This window comes from Stenella coeruleoalba, assembly GCF_951394435.1.
Source record: "Stenella coeruleoalba genome assembly, chromosome: X".
Lineage (NCBI taxonomy): Eukaryota > Metazoa > Chordata > Mammalia > Artiodactyla > Delphinidae > Stenella > Stenella coeruleoalba.
In genome coordinates, this window is record NC_137152.1 from 41,310,223 (window position 1) to 41,327,623 (window position 17,401).

Sequence of the window (17,401 nt, forward strand, 5' to 3'; positions counted from 1 at the left end):
CACCTTCTCCAGGAAGCTCTCCCTGACCCCTAACTGAAGTGAGCTCAAGAATTCACATGCGGGTCCTGAGAGCATCCTCAGATGACCCCACCCAGCTCTGGTTCCAAGTTAAAGGACCTTCCCACCATATTTGCAAGATTTTGCCCCACAAGTGCTATTTTAGGCCCCTTCCACAGTCCAAGTTTGACCCTTGCTTCCACAGTTGCTGAGTCTGCAAGGTCCCTGTAGCCTCCTTGACTGTAGGTCCAGGGTGGATGTCGGGAAGTACATCTCAGTAAAACAAATACCAGCTTTGGCAGCAGACAGCCCAGGGTATGAGTCAGAGTGATGCCACCCTGCCCCATTTCTCTTATTTCCTTGGGCAAGGCACTGACCCTCTGTGGGACCTCATTTTCCTCATGTGTAAATCAGAGATCCCAATCCATGCCTAATAGGGCTGTTGTGAGCATTAAATAAGATCATATTCAGAGTTCTTAGTATGTGAGGAGCAAATGATAACTGCTATGATTACTAATATTAGGATGAGGATGAGGATGATTATTATTATCTGCAAGGCTGTCGAAAGCTCCTGCAGGGATGGCGTGGGCAGGGCTCTGGGCTTGGTGCCAGGCAGACCTGGGTTTGAATCCCGGCTCAGCCATAAATAAGTTGCATGGCTGTGGGCAAAACCCATAACCAGCCTGAGCCTCAGTTTCCTCAACTGTATAATTATGATAAGGGCAGCCCAGGTTCCACCTACAGTGTCACTGGGAGGATCAAACAAAAGAAAGTCCCTGACAACTTCTGTAAGTTGTAAAGGCCCAACGTACATCATCATATGATTTATGATCATAATAACTATTAAAACCCTGAGCTATAGGTCCTAGGACCTCCCCTGTCGGGAAGAGCTAGAGACGCCTTCAGTCGCATTCCTTGACAAGTCGCAGGCATATCAACGGGGATGCCTGGGGGCCTGTGCTCAGAGTCAGCCCAAGCTGTCTTTCTCCAAACCCACAGTGGGGCACTGGGATCAGTGTCCTTTGCTAGACCAGTGCCTTCCTAAATGCTAGGACAGGCTGTTCCCAGGCCATACTCCTTGGCTGCATGCCAGGACTAATTGCATCTCATCATATACCCCTTGCCTGGACACTAGGCCTGACTGTATCTACCACACTTCCCCTGCTTTCCTGCTGGCCGAAGTGTGCTCCCATCCCACAGCCCCTACCTTGGCCCAGGGCACCAGTGTGCTCATCCCATCCCCCCTGCCTGGGATGCAAGGACACAGCATGTCTCATTATGCACCTCCGTCTGGATGCTGGGATCCTCTGCCCCCCTCCCATATCCACTGCCTGGATGCCAGGACCTGGGCTGCTGCATATGGTTGGACAAGCAGTGCCTTGCACAAGGGTTCACAGCCAAGAGGGCATGAGTCGCGGCTGAAGTTCAACCTGTGCTCTACTCACTGAGCCGGGAACCCTGGTGAGGGGCTGCAGGAGCCCTGTGGAAAGGGAACATTCCTCCAACTGATCCACGCAGTGGGTTCTACTCTTCACATAGGTGTTATATATGTTAGTTGCAGCCCTGGCTGGAACCGAGTGAGCCCATCTCATGCCTCTGCTGCCTGGACCCATCTCATTTCAGAGGCCAACTGCATCACCCCTGGCCTGGATGCTCTCTGACTGGGCCCTACCCTGAGCCCCGCATCATTCCTACATAGTCCCTATCCTTGACACTTGTGTTTTCACGAAGCTTCTGTTGGGTTAAGGCCTGGGAAATGCACTAATAGTCCTTGTCCCTAACCCCAGTTTTACCCCCAAATGGCAGATTGATCACACCCTGAAAACTTACTGATTGATGCTTGTAAACCTTTTTCACCAAGCATGCAAAAAAAAGGGGGGGGGCACTTGTTACACTTAAATATAAGGTATATTTAAGTGTAACATTACCTTAAATATAAGGTATATTTCTAATGACTGGAATGTGTCACATCAAAAGTCCATCCAAACCACACTACTCAGGGCTAGTGCAGGTCAGGGTGGAGCACAAACGCCAGACCAGGGAAGCCCCGTTTCTATCGTGTCCCCTTCTCCCGGGAAGGGAGGGGGAGAAGGTCCCGGGTCCAGAGCTGACCTCTCTGCAGGTCAGCTTTCCCATCTAGGTAGCTCCCATGAGCCCCTCCAGTGTTCAGCCGAGCCCCCAAATCAGCTAGGGTCAGAAAGACTAAGGAAGAGTTTTCAACCCCCTCCCTATGCTTGCCTCCTCCCCACCCCTAATACCAGTGGGACAAAACCCCTGGAGTTGGCCCCCGCCCCTCCCATGGATCCCGAAGTGACAAGCCAGAGGCCCCCACCCCAGTCCCTGCCCCAACTCCCAAGCACTACTAAAGAAAGGAGGTACTGACCTGACTGTTCTGGAATTCTCACCATCAGATCTGAAAGAGAAACAGAGAAAAAACCCGACAGTCAGCATATGCCCTCTACTCCTCTCCTCCCTCTGCCCAGCCCTGACACCTAGCACGCATCGTGAAAATGAAGGGTAGGGCATTTCGTGCAGAGAGAATGGCCAGTGCATAGGCCATGATGTGGCGGAGGGCCTGGCCAGTTGTTGGGACACGGAGGAGGACAGTGTGGCCGGGGTGGAATAAGTGAGGGGAAGAATGGTTGGAGGTGAGGTCGAGGAGGTGCCAGGAACCAACAATGTTCTAGCCTAGTGGGTCATGGTGAAGAGCCTTCCTCGGAGTGGCTGAGAGGCAGCCTGCAGCGGTGGCCAGGGGCAGAGCCCGAGGTTTAAACACAGAGAGACCAAGCCTCAGATACTGGCTCTGCCACTTACCAGCCCTGTGACCTGGGCAAATCACCTCCCTGCTTGGAATCTGAGCCTCAGTCTCCTCACTTGTAACACGAGGCCAATCCTTGCAGGGCTGTTGGGATGATTAAGCCCTTTGCAGCCCAGCAGACAAATACCAGGTATTATTAACAACATAGAAAAGGCTTTGCCAATTGCCTGGTCCAACCTGCTTATTTTCTGGATGACAAGAATGAGGCTGAGAGGGGTGAGTGAGTCAGCTGCTGGGCTCCTTTCTACTACATTGGTCTGCCTTCTTCATTGTGAGGCCCCCTCAGAGGCAAAGGAAGGGCAAGAGAAGAGAGCGGCACTGGGGACAGCTTTGAGGAGACTGAGAGAATGAGTGAAACCCGACCCACACCCACTCCGGCTGTTCCTCCCTAAAAGAATGTGTGTGTGTGTGCGTGTGTGTGTGTGTGTGTGTGTGTGTGTGTGTGTGTAGGGAGGAACAGTGGAACTGTCCTTGGGGGTGGGGAAAGGGAGGAAGAAGGACCAGGGCACTTGGAAGAAGCGGGGAGAGTGTGTGAAGTGGCTTCCCTGTCCCCTCTGTCCTCTTCTTCCTCCTTTTCTCCCCTCCCTCCCCCACCCCCACTCCCACTCCCACTGCAGACGTCGGAGGAGACAGAGATGAACACATCACAGGCTCTGTCCTCAGGTGAGAGAACCAAGAAGGGACCTTAGTGAGGGGACCTGAGTCGGGGGAGAGTAGTCTATGCTGATTGCAAAGTGAGAGGGACACGCGGGGAGGGGAAAGTGAGTATTTGTTGGAAGAGTGAATGGAGCACCCACCGGCCAGGTGGGGCAAGCAAGCATCTGGGTGCAGGAGCGCAGGCAGTGGGTGAGGCCAGTGCTTCCAGTTCTGCTACTTACTAGCCATATACTCCTAGGGAAGGCACTCCCCGATGTCCAGCCTCAGCTTTCTCACTTGTAAAATGACATGACAGGGGAGGGGAGGGGGGCAGGAGGGTGGGGTGGCTGTGAGGTTCAGCCTGGCACAGTGGACAACAGTGGGTCCAATCGTTAGCCTTTGCAGCCCCCTAAAGGGACAGAGGAGCAGGGCCACAGAGCACCTTTTCACATTTATTAAAACTTTCCATCTCACTCTGCAGCAACAAGATTTCTTCTCAGGTCTGGCTCAATTATTCGCAGGTACCAGATCAGGTGGGCTTAATTCAATGACTCCCCAACTGTCAACAGAATGGAAGTTAAGCCCCTCAGCCTTTCTCCCTAACACAAACCCTCTGCTCCAGGCAGGCTGGTCTCCTCGCCACCCCACCCCAAAACCCCCAGCACACACGTATTCAAACTACTATATACCAGGCCCCGACTCAGGAATATAAACCCTCAAGTTGCTCACAGACTGGCCCCTTGCCTCAATCTATTATACTTCAGAGCATAAGCCACATATATAATCGTCTCCATTGGCATGTGAACAATCACCGGGCACCTACTATGTACCAGGCAGGGTGGCAGGCTCTTTTGGTACATGACCTCCTTTGATCCTGCAAAGTGGGAATTACTCATGCAATTTTAAGATGATGAAACTGAGACTCAGAGAAGTTGAAATGATTTGCCCCACGGCACACAAGTAGGGGCAAAGCTTGGCCTGGACCCCACAGCTCGTGCTCTTACCACCACGCTCCACTGCACCAGCAGCTCAGTGCTGGGCACTTACGCATCGTTAAGGTGAGTTCCCTTATCCTCGTCCCCCAAAGTCAGGACAGGCACTTCCTGACAGGCTCTCTCTTAGGAGAGATTACCAGATATGTACTTCTGCTCCAAAAGCACTTCTGTATGATGTTACAGTCCTCAAGATGGCAGCTACGGGGAGCAAAAGAGCTCCACGCCATGAGGCAGAGTGAATTAGCCAGCTCTCCTCACTGTGGACTGATTCTTACTAGTTCGAGGGTATACGGCATCTTATGACCCTCAATGCGGGGGTGCATGCCACCTCAGGGGTTTACAGGCTCTTATGCGTTTAGTATACAAATTGTTATTTACATCTAGATAACCATCATCATTAACACTGTGCTATCCTACACCTCTTCAGGACTAATGCCCAGCCCAATGGTCAATCCACCCCTTACTCCATGAAGCTGGACCACCATTCTTTTGTGAAGTAGCACAGACGTAGAAAGAATGCTGGGCTCTATTATGGCTCATTCCCTAACTGGCAGCATAGAATTGGAGAAATCACTGCTCTCTGGACCTTGGTTCGTCATCTATAAAACAAGGGGGCTGTGTTAGTTGAGTTCCAATCTTCAGGCCCTAAGATACTTAGTTTCTTCAGAATCCCAAAGTTTCTCTCTTTTATCAATTGGGTTCAGCTACCTATGGGTAGAAACAAAGACCCAGGGTACCAGACCTCCCTTTATCAATCCATGTCAGAAGGAGATGGATTTCTCCTGCTACTCCTATGGCTTTCTCCCAATGGAAGGCCACTTCAGACCCCAGGGTTCTCAAAAGGCTTGTCTAAGCCAATTCCCATCCTCAAGAGTAATGCTCAATAAACAGTAACTGATTGAAGCCTATGAGTATAGTGACCATATTTTCTGAACCAAAAACGCAGGCATGTAATGAGACCAAGGATTCTGACGTTGCTGCTTCCAGGTACAAGGGGCAATCTGGCAGATGGGAGAATAAATGGCAAAATATCGACAGTTCTTGAACCTTTGGGGGACTTATGGCGACAACAGGGCAGAATAACTCAAAAGAATATAAGCCTTTGAGTTGCCATACTGGGGTTTCTGCTCTCACCTCCTGACTGGATTCCCTGCCTCTCATTTTGACCCTCCAAGCTATCTATAAACAGTGCCTGGGAACACAATAAGGTGCCTCTCTCCCAAGAACCTGGAATTGGATAAATAAGGTTGTCCTCTGAGACCTAAACTAAGAAACAAAAAATGCATCAGAAACGAGATATGCAAAGTTACGTGAGAAAGAGAGACTGTTTCTCAAGCCAGCATTTGAGCAACATGTCTACAAAATCAGGTGTCCAACAGAAAGGTGATTGGACACGAACAGAAGTACATTTTTTAAAGGAGACTTGAAGAGCTGCTGTGTACAGGGCTCCTCCTAGAAGTGTCCTGAGGAGAAAGAGGTGGGTACCCTGGCCCAGGGATCATACAAGTCTCTCTAAAAGCTGAGAACCAGCCCTGGGGCAGCCAGGCAACTGATCTCCCAAACATCAACTTGTCTAACTGCAAGTCTCTTCAATGGGCAACCACCTTCTCTCACTGGCTGCTAAAGGAACATCTCTCAAGCACAAATCAGTTGATGTGGTTCTGCTGCTTCAAACATTCAATAATTTTCTCACCGATAGTTTTCCCACAGACAATTTTCCCACAAACTTCCGTGCCAGTCGAGCCCAAACTCTCCAAAGCTCTAAATCTTACTCCGCCCTCCCATCTACTTTCTTAGAACATTTGGTATTTGTTCCCTGGAACACTCTTGCTCCCCTTTATGTTTTTAAAAATTATTTTAAATTTTATTAAAGTGATATGTAAACTAGTTTAAAAAGTCAAATTCTGAAAGGATCTTAAAAATAAAAGTTTCCTTTTCAACTCTCTTAGTTACCTTTTTCTGAGTTTACTTTCATATTTCTAAAGTATACGCTTATATTGCTAATCCATTTTTGGCATTTTTGTGTGTGTGTGCCCTTTCAATATTTTTTTTAACCAAAGTAATACATGCATATAGATTTTCAAGTCACATAGTACTGCAAGGATTAAAACAAAACAAAACACACAAATTCCCCACTCTACCCCTCCTCACCCCCAACTCCCACTCTCAGAGACAAACTGTTTTCAAGTCTTTTAACTACTTTTTCGGGTATTTACCTCCTCATTTCTAAGGAACACATGCGTACTTCTATTTCTTGATTTACTTTTTTCAGTTCTCTATATCATGTACTGAATTCCTACCGTGCAGAGAGAGGGTGGGGCTCCCTAACACACACAACCACCTCTAGCCCCCAGTTCTTATGTGGGTGCACCGTCCTTCCTTCCCATTCTACCACTGTAGTTATAGCACAAAGTTTTGGTTAAATCAATATTGGTGGCTTACATTATTATGACTGCATTGATATTAATAATGAGTAAATCATTTGCTATAATTACATTTTCCTTCCCATACAACTTTTTCTTTTCCCTGGTGTTGATGACTATTCTTTTTTTTTTTTTTTTTTTGCTTGCTTAGTTTTTTTCATGTATATGATCAATTCTCCCCAGACTCTGTGAGTAGTGCATTTCTCTTCTCAATGTGTTCTGACACATCAGGTAATCCATCAGATTTTTTTTTTCCTTTGAGACATCATTCTCGCTGCAATCCAGACTGGTTGCTCTCCAGGCCTGCACAAGGTTGCCCATAGATCTGCTCCCTTCTCCATCACTCTGGGATTCCCTTCACCTGTCTTCTGTGTTAATTTCCTGTTTCCTGGATTCCTTGGCCTTTTTTCTGAGTTTATGCCTGCATTTTGCTGGAGCACATTCTCCAGTGCTTCCTGAGAAAGGAGGCCTAGGACATAAAATCTTTAGCTCTCCTTTGTCTGAAGATGTCTCTATTGCACCCTCACCCTTGATTGATAATTCAACTGAGTATAGGCTTCTAGGTTGGAAATTATGGTCTGTCAGAATTTTGAGAACACTGCTCCATTGCCTCCTAGCTTCCAGTGCTGCTGTTGAGCAGTCCAATGCCATTCTTTTTCCTGATCCTTTGTACATGATATATTTTTCTTCTGGAAGCTTTTAGGATCCTCTCTTTATCCCTGGTATTCTGAAATTGCGCTGTGGCATAACTTGGTGGGGTTTTTCTTTAATCATTTATGTTGCTGGTTACTCGGTGGGATATTCATTCCTTTAGTTCTGGACTTGTTCTTGTATCACGTCTTTGATCCTTTCCTTTCTGCTGTTTCCTCCATTCTCTATTTCTGGAACTCCTATTGTTGGATGTTGCAGTTCCTCAACTGATCCTCCCGTGTTCTCATCTTTTCTCTTCTGTTGTCCATCTCTTTGCCTTGTTATTCTGCTTCCTAGGATATTTCTTCAACTTTATTTTCTAATCCTTCTCTTGAAATCTTTATGTTGGCTCTCACTATCTTAAATTTCCCAGGTTTCTTCCCCTCCCTTCATTACCTCTGTTCCTTCCAAGTTTTTTGGTTTGTTTGTTTGTTTGCTTTTTGGGTCATTCTTGCAGGTTGATGGGCTTCCTCAAGTACCCTTGTACTATCTGATCATCTCTGGCTACCTAAGGCTTGTTTTTTTTTAATGCCAGTTACACTGAGGTTTAATTTACATAAAATGAAATATACCTACCTTAAGGATCCTTGGCTGGTGAGCCCCGGGGATCAGTTCCCATGACGGGAAGCTCTGTGTGTAGATGGAGCTGGCCAGGTGATGGGCTTCACTACAGAGTTTATGGGCTGAGAGCCTGTTCTTTTGTTGGAGGACTCCCACATGTCATCTTTTGGAGGGCTCTGTCTGGGGCCTTTCAGTTTCCCCAGAGAAGAATCTTTTTCTGTCTCATGTGCTCCTGACTTTGGTGTTCTGGAAGTAGGCAAGTGGAAGGAGGCTGGGGTTCCACTGCTTTAGGGTACAGATCCCTTTGCTTGCAGCCCTGTTTCACCCCCATCCTCCACTGTGCCTGGTGTCCCCAAGCCTGGAGGCTCCTAACTTCAATTTCTCCAAAGAATCACCCTCCATCTATAGAGATGGAGCTGGGGAGGGGTGTCCCGACTGAAAGGGGTCGGGGAGGGGCCAAGAGGGTCTGTTCACAGACTTTCAATATTCTCCTTGCTTTCTGCAGTTCCATGCCTCATCCTGCCTTCTGTGCTTCACGGGACCTCTGATTCCTGGGGCTTGCTGGGTGGAATAGTTTACTTCTGGTCAGCACCCCAGACCTTGTGTTTCTACCTTTTTTATTCCTTTACTCATATTTCAGTGGGATTTGGGGAAGCAGCAGAGATAAAGAAGTTTACTCAATTAGTTGTGTTTAACAGGAAGTTCCCCTTCGTATTCCAGCCAACTCTTATTCATCCTCCGTGACTCATTTAGGCAAGACCTCCTCCAGGAAGCTTATCTTAATGTCCGGAAGTTGGATGAGGAGCCCCTCCTCTGTTCTCCCACAGGCTCCTTTTCTTGCCTCCATCACAGCTCTGATCAAACTGTTTTGAAAGTGTCCGTTTCCATGCCTGATTCTCCCTGCAGACTGAGGCCTCCTGGCAGTCTGGGGCCACGTCTTAGTCATGCCTGTGCCCCCAGTTCCCAGGGTCTGGTCCACAGGGGTACACAGTAAATATGTGATGATGGGCTTCCCTGGTGGCGCAGTGGTTGAGAGTCCGCCTGCCGATGCAGGGGACACGGGTTCGTGCCCTGGTCCGGGAAGATCCCACATACCGCAGAGCGGCTGGGCCCGTGAGCCATGGCCGCTGAGCCTGCGCGTCCGGAGCCTGTGCTCCGCAACGGGAGAGGCCACAGCAGTGAGAGGCCCGCGTACCGCAAAAAAAAAAATAAAAAAGTGATGATGGATTGAATTAATAAATGAATGACTATACGTATGAATCAGACCCAGCCAGAGGGACCATCTAGAAAGGGAAATAAGCGGAATACAATTGTTCTTATACAAGGCCAGTTCCCTAAAAGCTCTAAGTTCCCTAAAAGCTGTATGTGCAAAGATGCCTACTGCAGCATGATTTAAACCTGTGAAGGACTTCCCTGGTAGCACAGTGGTTAAGAATCCACCTGCCAATGCAGGGGACACAGGTTTGAGCCCTGGTCCGGGAAGATCCCACATGCTGTGGAGCAACTAAGCCCATGCGCCACAACTACTGAGCCTGCGCTCTACAGCCCGCGAGCCACAACTACTGAGCCCGCGTGCCACAACTACTGAAGCCCGTGTGCCTAGAGCCCAGGCTCAGCAACAGGAGAAGCCGCCGCAAAGAGAAGCCTGTGCGCCGCAATGAACAGTGGCCCTGCTCGCTGCAACTACAGAAAGCCCGCAGGCAGCAGCAGAGACCCAGCGCGGCCATAAATAAATAAACAAACAAACAAACAAATAAATAAAAACCAGTGAAAAAAATAGGCCCAGCATGTTGAGAGGATGGTTAAGTACATTATGGTATATCAGTTGCCATTAAAAATGATGCTTCTGAAGAATATGCAATTACATGGGGAAATGTTCAAACGAACAAAGCAAGAAAAAATTGTATGTGCTGTATTATTTCAATCAGATGAAAAGAATGCAGAGAACAGGGAAATACATCAAATGTTCAGAGTAGCTGCCTCTGTGTGTTGTAATTATGGGTAATGTTTTTCTCCTCTACTTTTCTAAGTTTTTATAAATTTTTGAATGGAAGAATGCATTAAGTGTATACTTTTAAAAATTTCCTAAGAAATGAAGTATCCTGAGATACTTATGAACAAAATATTGTGAAGGGGACCCAAGGGTCTGTGTACACTTCTAGCGGCACTTGCTGGAAAGGCTCCATTCTTCACTGGCCAGAGACCCGGAAGGCCCAGGCCCATGGAACCCCAGCCCCACTGCAGCCCCCACCCCCACTGCAAAGCAGGACCTAGTTCAGGACGCCAAAGGAGGAGGATCACAGAGCCCAGCTTTCTACAAAGTGCAATATCATAGGCTGTACTGGGAAACAGAAGGTTTACCCTACACTGGACATCACACTTCAGAGGCCTCTCTCTGTGAGGTAAAGGGTCTGTGGGGCCAAGAGAATATGCCCATCAGGATCTCTGGCCCTCTCCCTTCTAGACTGCACTCAGGTACCTGGAACCCAGAATTCTCTGTCCATATTTCTTGAGCTTACTTGCAGGAATTGTGTGGTCTTATTATCCAGGTCCATCTGCTAGGCCCAGTGGGTGGTCAATGGGAAGGGAAAATAGACAGGGTTTGGATGTGGGCTGGGGTATCCATACACATCTCAAAGCTCCATATGAACTACAGGTGGGAAGAGAAGGGGGAAGGGCCAATGGCCTCAACTGGTACCTTGCATGGGCTGCACAAACATAGAGGCAGGCAGGTCCGTAGGTCCCTAGGCCTCAAGGTTGGTAGAAGGGCCTACCTTGAGTGTTAGACAGATCTAGGTTCAAATCCATTTATTTGCTGTGCAACCATGGATGAGTCCATTCGCCTCTCTGAACCTCAGCTTCCCCAACTATAAAATAGGTATAATAATTCCAATCTCAGAGAGTTGTTGTGAGGCTTGCTGGGGGCACAATGGCTTAGAGGTTATGAGCACAGGCTTTGGGTCAGACAGGCCCAGGTTTGAATCCCAGCTCTGCCCCTCCTAACTATGTGATTTACATCTCTAAGGCACAGTTTGCTCACCAATATGATAAAGAAAATAATAGCACTAACCTGATAGAGTTGTTGGAAGGATTATGGTTGTAATGAGTATGTAATAACATTAGAAAATGCTTAAATGAGAAAAGGCTGCTTTTATTAATGGGTGTGCAAATATTGGCTATGGTAGGATTGACCAGACTTCTGCACTCCCATCCTCCTGCCCAGCTTTATTTTTCTCCATAGCACTTACCACTGTTTGACATATTTTTGTATATTCTTGTTTATTTGTTTCTTTTCTTTCCCCACTCCCTACATTCACACACTAGAATGTCAGCTCAGCAGGAGAGAGGTCTGTTTTGTTCACTGTTTCCAAGTGCCTGTATCAGTGAGAGACTGAAGATGTTCCTCAACAGTCGAGTAGATATCTGCCATGTAGACAGGGGTAAAAGGTATTCTTGGCCAAGAGAACAGCCAGAATATAGGCATGGACCCATAAAGAAGTCCACTTTGCCGAGGGTATCCTAGATACTTCAGTACAACTTGAATGCAGGTCAGGAAGGGAACAGAGTGGCTAGAAAGATGAGTGGGGAAAGCAGGAGGGGGGAGGGCGGGGGGGGCAGGGGGATGAATTGGGAGATTTGGATTGACTAATATGTATAATATTGTATAAAATACATAACTAATAAGAACGTGCTGTAGAGCACAGGGAACTCCACTTCGCTGCACAGTAGAAATTAACACAACATTGTAAAACAACTATACCCCAATAAAAAATAAATAAATAAAAACTAAATTTAATTGAAAGGTGAGCGGGGCTGTGGCCTGACCCAAAGGAGCATGTGAGAGCTTCCCTAGACCACAGGTGGTGTGAAAACCAACTTGTGACAGCCAGGAAGTGGAAAAGCACTAGGGGAGAGGCAAAGATGCCTCCCAAGTTCAACTGCCACCTAAATCATGATGATGTGAAAGGCCAAAGTTAAAACCTTTTGAAAGATAATTCAGGTGGAGGGAAGACTCCTTTCTAAGGGGCCATCTGAGCCAAGAATCAGACCTAGAAATGACAAATAGGCAAGTATAGAAGTCATGTGGATGAGGTAATAGTGACATGCAAAAAAATCTTAAAAGGTTAATTAAAGAGAAGAAAAACTAGATGAACCACAGAACAAATCAGAAACCTTGTTGGATAATGTAACCATTTTCAGCATTTTTCACATGATATTGAATGGATCCACATGATCCACAGGCCAAGATCGTGGTGGGGAAACGAAATGAAAGCCCATGGTGGTTTCAGTTGCTAGTTATCTTTCTGTTGATGATTACTCTTCCTCTAGTCCTTTGTTACCACTACTCATTGAAAAGTCCTGGGATGACAATGACGATGATGATGATGATAAAGATTGCTGCATCAGAGGAAATATCTGTCTATCACTTTTCAAATTTCTTTTTCAGAAAATAAAGAGGCAAGTATCACTTCACATTTTTATTTTAAAGAAAAGAAAGACAGGCAGAGACTACAACAAAAACAGCATTGAACACCAGGCAAGAGTGTGAACCTCATTGTATAATTGCCAGGAAGCCCCTGGGGGTCTCGAACCAAGCAGTGACAAGGTCAAATGCTGCCTTCCTAACCTCCCGCCCCTTTCAATCACTAAAGCGAGCTTTATTTGGTCCTTAGCATCTCTGCCTTCTAATAATCCAAAAAAGAATAAAGTGATTATTAAGCACCTACAATGGTCCAGGACTTGTGTTATCTTCAAAACAGCTGTGCAAGGTCATTATTATTCTTCTCATTGTATAGATGTGAGAACTGGGGCTCAGAGTAGCAACGTGATTTACCTAGAGTCACACGGCTAATAAGTAGTGGAGCCGAGACTCAAGTCTAGGTTTGTATGATTCCAAAGCCAATGCTTTTCACTGCTACAGCTGTGGCTTCCTTCTGTCATGCCAGAGCTAGGCAGCACTTCATCTCCCACAGCTTGACCTCTCTCCCTCAACTGGCTCCAAACTCCCCTCCACACCATAAGCATTCAGGGGGTGCTTCTGGAAGAGACAATCATTCAAGGATGGAAGGCGGGGCACCAAAAAGGGAAGGTGGGGTTAGGCACAGGTACTGCAGCCCAAAGCAGCTCAGCACTATCACAAAAAGAGAGAGAGAGAGAAGGAAAATGGAACTGGCTCTCCAGCCCTCCCTTCTTGCTTCCCTCTGCTGGCGGCAGAAGGATGGAGGTTCAGCCATGATGGCAGAGAGAGTGGGCGGAAGGGGAAGCAGCAAGAGCAGCCTGTTATTGCAGAAGCCTCAGCTCAGCCTCAAAGCCCCCTCCTGTGTGCTTGGGGCCCATCTCTGGCCCACCTGCTCCCACTGCCTAAGCAAAGGAGGCTAGGCTGTTCTCCAAGCACCCACCCAATCCTGCCAAAGCATAGCTTACAGCAGACCCAGACCCTCTCAAGTCACAGTGAGGGCACCCTGAGAGGTGGAGGGACTAGCCCGGGGGTTCAGAGGAAGGCAGTGGCAGGATGGGGGTCAGAACCCAGGTCTCCAGTCCCTCAGCTGAGGGCTCTCTTGATTGCGTGGTCTAGATGGCAGAGGTTGAGGAAAAGGGGTGCTCAGGAGGCTGCCACAGGAAGGCTTATGACAGGGCTGGAGCCAGAGGCAACACATGCCAAAATGAGGCCATACAGGGTTGGGTATTTTGGGGGTTGACTAATAATTTCCATTCTCAATCTGGATTGAGAAAGCAAAACAACCACTTTTTAAAAGTAGCTTTAGCCTTAGTTTGGACCTCAAGAGCATAAATCTTTATCTCTCTCTTCTGTCAGGACCCTGCTGAAAAGAATGTGAAGGAATAAAATAAGGTAAGAAATCATAACAGTGAAGAGGATGGGAGAGGGTGATATCAATGGGTGAGAGATTTCAACCAATTTCTGGGAGCGAAAAACAAAGAGAAGAGTGTTCACAGTTGAAGGAGAGCCAGCAACGCCACTCAGGGGGTTGCAGCTGGAGAGGGAGCCAGTCAGGCCAGCAGAGGCCCAGAGAGAGTCCAGACTTGAAGATGGTAGGTACAGGGGAGGGTAGGAGCAATCAGGGGCTGAAAACGGGGGGATAAACTGAAGGTAAGTACATGAAATCCTTCCCTGTGCCCCCACTGACAACTCCCAGATCCAAAACACAAGCTGCCTGGCTTTCATCCCTAGGCAAAATATCAAAGGAATTAAACTATCTGGGATTACTCAGGGCACCTAGTGGCATGTTGGTGCTCCCAGAATAAAGTGCTTTTCATTCTGGCATTTGGGGGGCACCCATTACAACTGCCAGCTCCCCGGCGGCTCACCTAAAATAAAGCCAGCAAGTGGACAAGTCAGCTGGATATACAGACATCTCACTTTGTATCAACTCATTCACAAACTATAAAATAGAAAATATGAGAGAAAAGGTGAGCAGCGTAGAGGATCAATCCAGGAAGTTCAACATCCAATTAACAGACATTCCAGAAAGAGAAAACAGAGAAAATGAAGGGCAGGAAACTACCAAAGAAATTATGTAAGAAAAGACAAGGTGCATCAAGTTGAAAGGGCTCACTGAGTACCAGGTAGGGTTAATGAAAAACAGACCTTGAGCTGAGTGTTGGTTTTATAGGTGTGTTTGGCTTGTGGAAACTTGACCATATGATATGAGCACTTTTCTGTATACATATTTCAGTATGAAGTTTTAAAAAAAATCCCCCTCCTAAAAAATTTTCAAATAAAATGTCCCCAGAAGATGTGCTATGATTATCCTGTGGTTTCAAGGAACACCACACAACAGTAAGTTTAAGTAAGTACATAAATAAATAAATAAATCGATAAGGTGGAAAGTCCTGATCCAAATATGAAACAAAGTAACAAGCGGCATGACTTTGAGCAATTCGTAGAGCATAAGAAACGAAAATTCATTTGATCTTGATGCTAGGAAAATTTTCCTGGGAGTACAGAGGTTGGGACAGTGGACCTGTGGGAAGTGAGGTGTAATTATAGTACACTATTTAGCCCTGCAATTAATAATATGACATAGTCATAATCACATAAACACCGTGTACTGGTGGTCAACTTTTAAAGTCAATCTGTCCAGAAAAGCACTGAAGACCTAATTATTGTTACATAACAGAATGCAAATGTAGTCAACCTTGCTGGATGCAAAAGTACAGAACACAGAAAGTGGGAGGTGGAAAGGTGGAGGAGAGATGGAGGGAAGGATGGGGCACTAATAACTATATCTTACAAACTGAGTGGTCAAGAGATACTGTGGAAAATTGATGGAATAAGAAATTACAGTCTAAGTAGTATCTAGCAAAGTTACAAAGGTAACTAATAGAGGAACCAAAATAGTAATATAATTATTAAAGTTTGGAAGGGGGAAAAAAGAGTCAAGTGTTGTAAACAAGCTAAATTCTCGCTTGTCATAGTAGAAAGAAGTCAATAGATGATGTTTAAAGTTGATAAATGAAGAAATAACCGACAAAGGATGTTTATTTGGAGATACGAAGTCACCACCAGAAAGCCTCAATGGTAAAAGTGGTCACCTCTGGGGGCTGGGAAGTGGGGGGCAGGGAGACATTGGCTTACTAGTATGCATGTCCTTGTGTACTATTTGCCCTTTTAAAATTATGTATATGGGGACTTCCTTGGTGGTCCGGTGGGTAAGACTCTGTGCGCTCCCAATGCAGGGGGCCCAGGTTTGATCCCTGGTCATGGAACTAGATCCCACATGCATGCCACAACTAAGAGTTTGCATGCCGCAACTAAGAAGTCCACATGCCACAACTAAGGTCCCGAGTGGTGCAACTAAGACCTGGTGCAGCCTATATAAATAAGTATTTTTTTAAATAAATAAATAAATTATGTATATGTACTGCTTTGATTTAATTTTTCAAAACAAGTCCCTCCTCTTTCTTTGGACCTCAGTCTCCCACACGGTCCATATAAAATGGGGAGGTTGATGACTCTAGGTGATGCGAAGTCTTGTTCTCCAAAATCCATGCTTCTTTCTAGAGCAGAAGCAAGACACGCCAGTGAAGGACCGACTCTTTCCTAACTAACCCCTCGACTCCTCACAGTATCATAATCATCCGTTACAGATGCCTTCTCAGGTGCCCCAGCCTGCACCACCCTCTGGTCGTCTTCAAACCCCACCATCACCAGTCCAGCCTCACCAGCCTTCCATTCATTCAACTATTTACACCCATTAGTTATTTATACCTGCCTGAGTCACAAAGGATTTGAGGTGGCTTACTCTAATAACACAGATAAGGAAAGAATAAAAATTGAACTAGAAAATAAGAGCTCAGAAAAAGAGATCAACAAAGATGCTAGAGCTGTACTTCAAATTAACTGGTAGCTGAGGCAGAAAGCAAGATACAATGAGCCATGACAGCCTCATATTAGGAAGGAGGAAATATACCAGTTTTCAGGGGAAGCAAACCTTTGCCGAGCACTGAATTCTTCAAGTCATTGTCCATTGTCCATGGGAGATTTCATGAAGGAGAAGGAAATGACTGTTTTTGATTTGTTTTGTTTTTGTTTTATTAAACTTCAAGCTGTCCTATTGTAATGATGTGCTATCCAGATCTGGATGACTTATCTCCTATAAAAACTGAAGAATCCTAGGTAATATCATGATTATGAAATGAGGTATAAGAGCATATGTTTTGGCACAATCATGAATTATGTCATTGCTTTTCTTCCCCCGGAAATGACTATTTATTGAGCACCTACAAATATCAGGGAATGCCATTCAAATGATCTTGGTCAATCCTGAGAGATGGGCATTGTCATCCCATTTTACAGATGAGGAAACTAAAGCTCAGAGAAGGTAAAATGACCTAGCTGAGGTCATCCAGTTGGTTGGGGCAGAGCCGAGATTCAAACTTAGGTCTGTCGGTCTCCAAAGCTCATTCTTTACATATCATACCGGGGGCCTCAAAACAAAGCCACCCAGGCTAGAGACACCCTGCCTAAGGCAATGGGGACACAGTGATGACACAGGCCCGCCCTCTTCCATGAAAACAGAAAAAGGGGGATGACAGGCCTTGCTGTCAAGCCAGAAACTGCCTCTGAGCTGCCTCAGTTACATTAAATGAGGACCTGCAAGGCAGAAAGCAGCAAAAAGAAAGCTGGGCCTGGGTGGAGAAACGGAAACCACAGACCCCAGCTATGAATCTACCTGATCTGATTTCTGAGGGGCTGAACCAGAGCAGAGGGTCTGTCTGCCACTGAAGCAAGAGATCCTTTACTTAGGTGATGCATACTC

General features: G+C 46.5%; 1 protein-coding gene across 3 annotated transcripts in view; it reads right to left on the reverse strand.

Annotated features, from left to right (window-relative positions):
* IQSEC2 (IQ motif and Sec7 domain ArfGEF 2) overlaps positions 1–17,401 on the reverse strand; it is a 74,953-nt gene that overhangs the window by 48,292 nt on the left and 9,260 nt on the right. For all 3 annotated transcript variants that reach the window (XM_079909898.1, XM_079909897.1, XM_079909900.1), the window contains exon 2: positions 2,381–2,410. In XM_079909898.1, the coding sequence (XP_079766024.1) occupies positions 2,381–2,410 (30 nt within the window). The remainder of the gene's footprint in view (positions 1–2,380; positions 2,411–17,401) is intronic.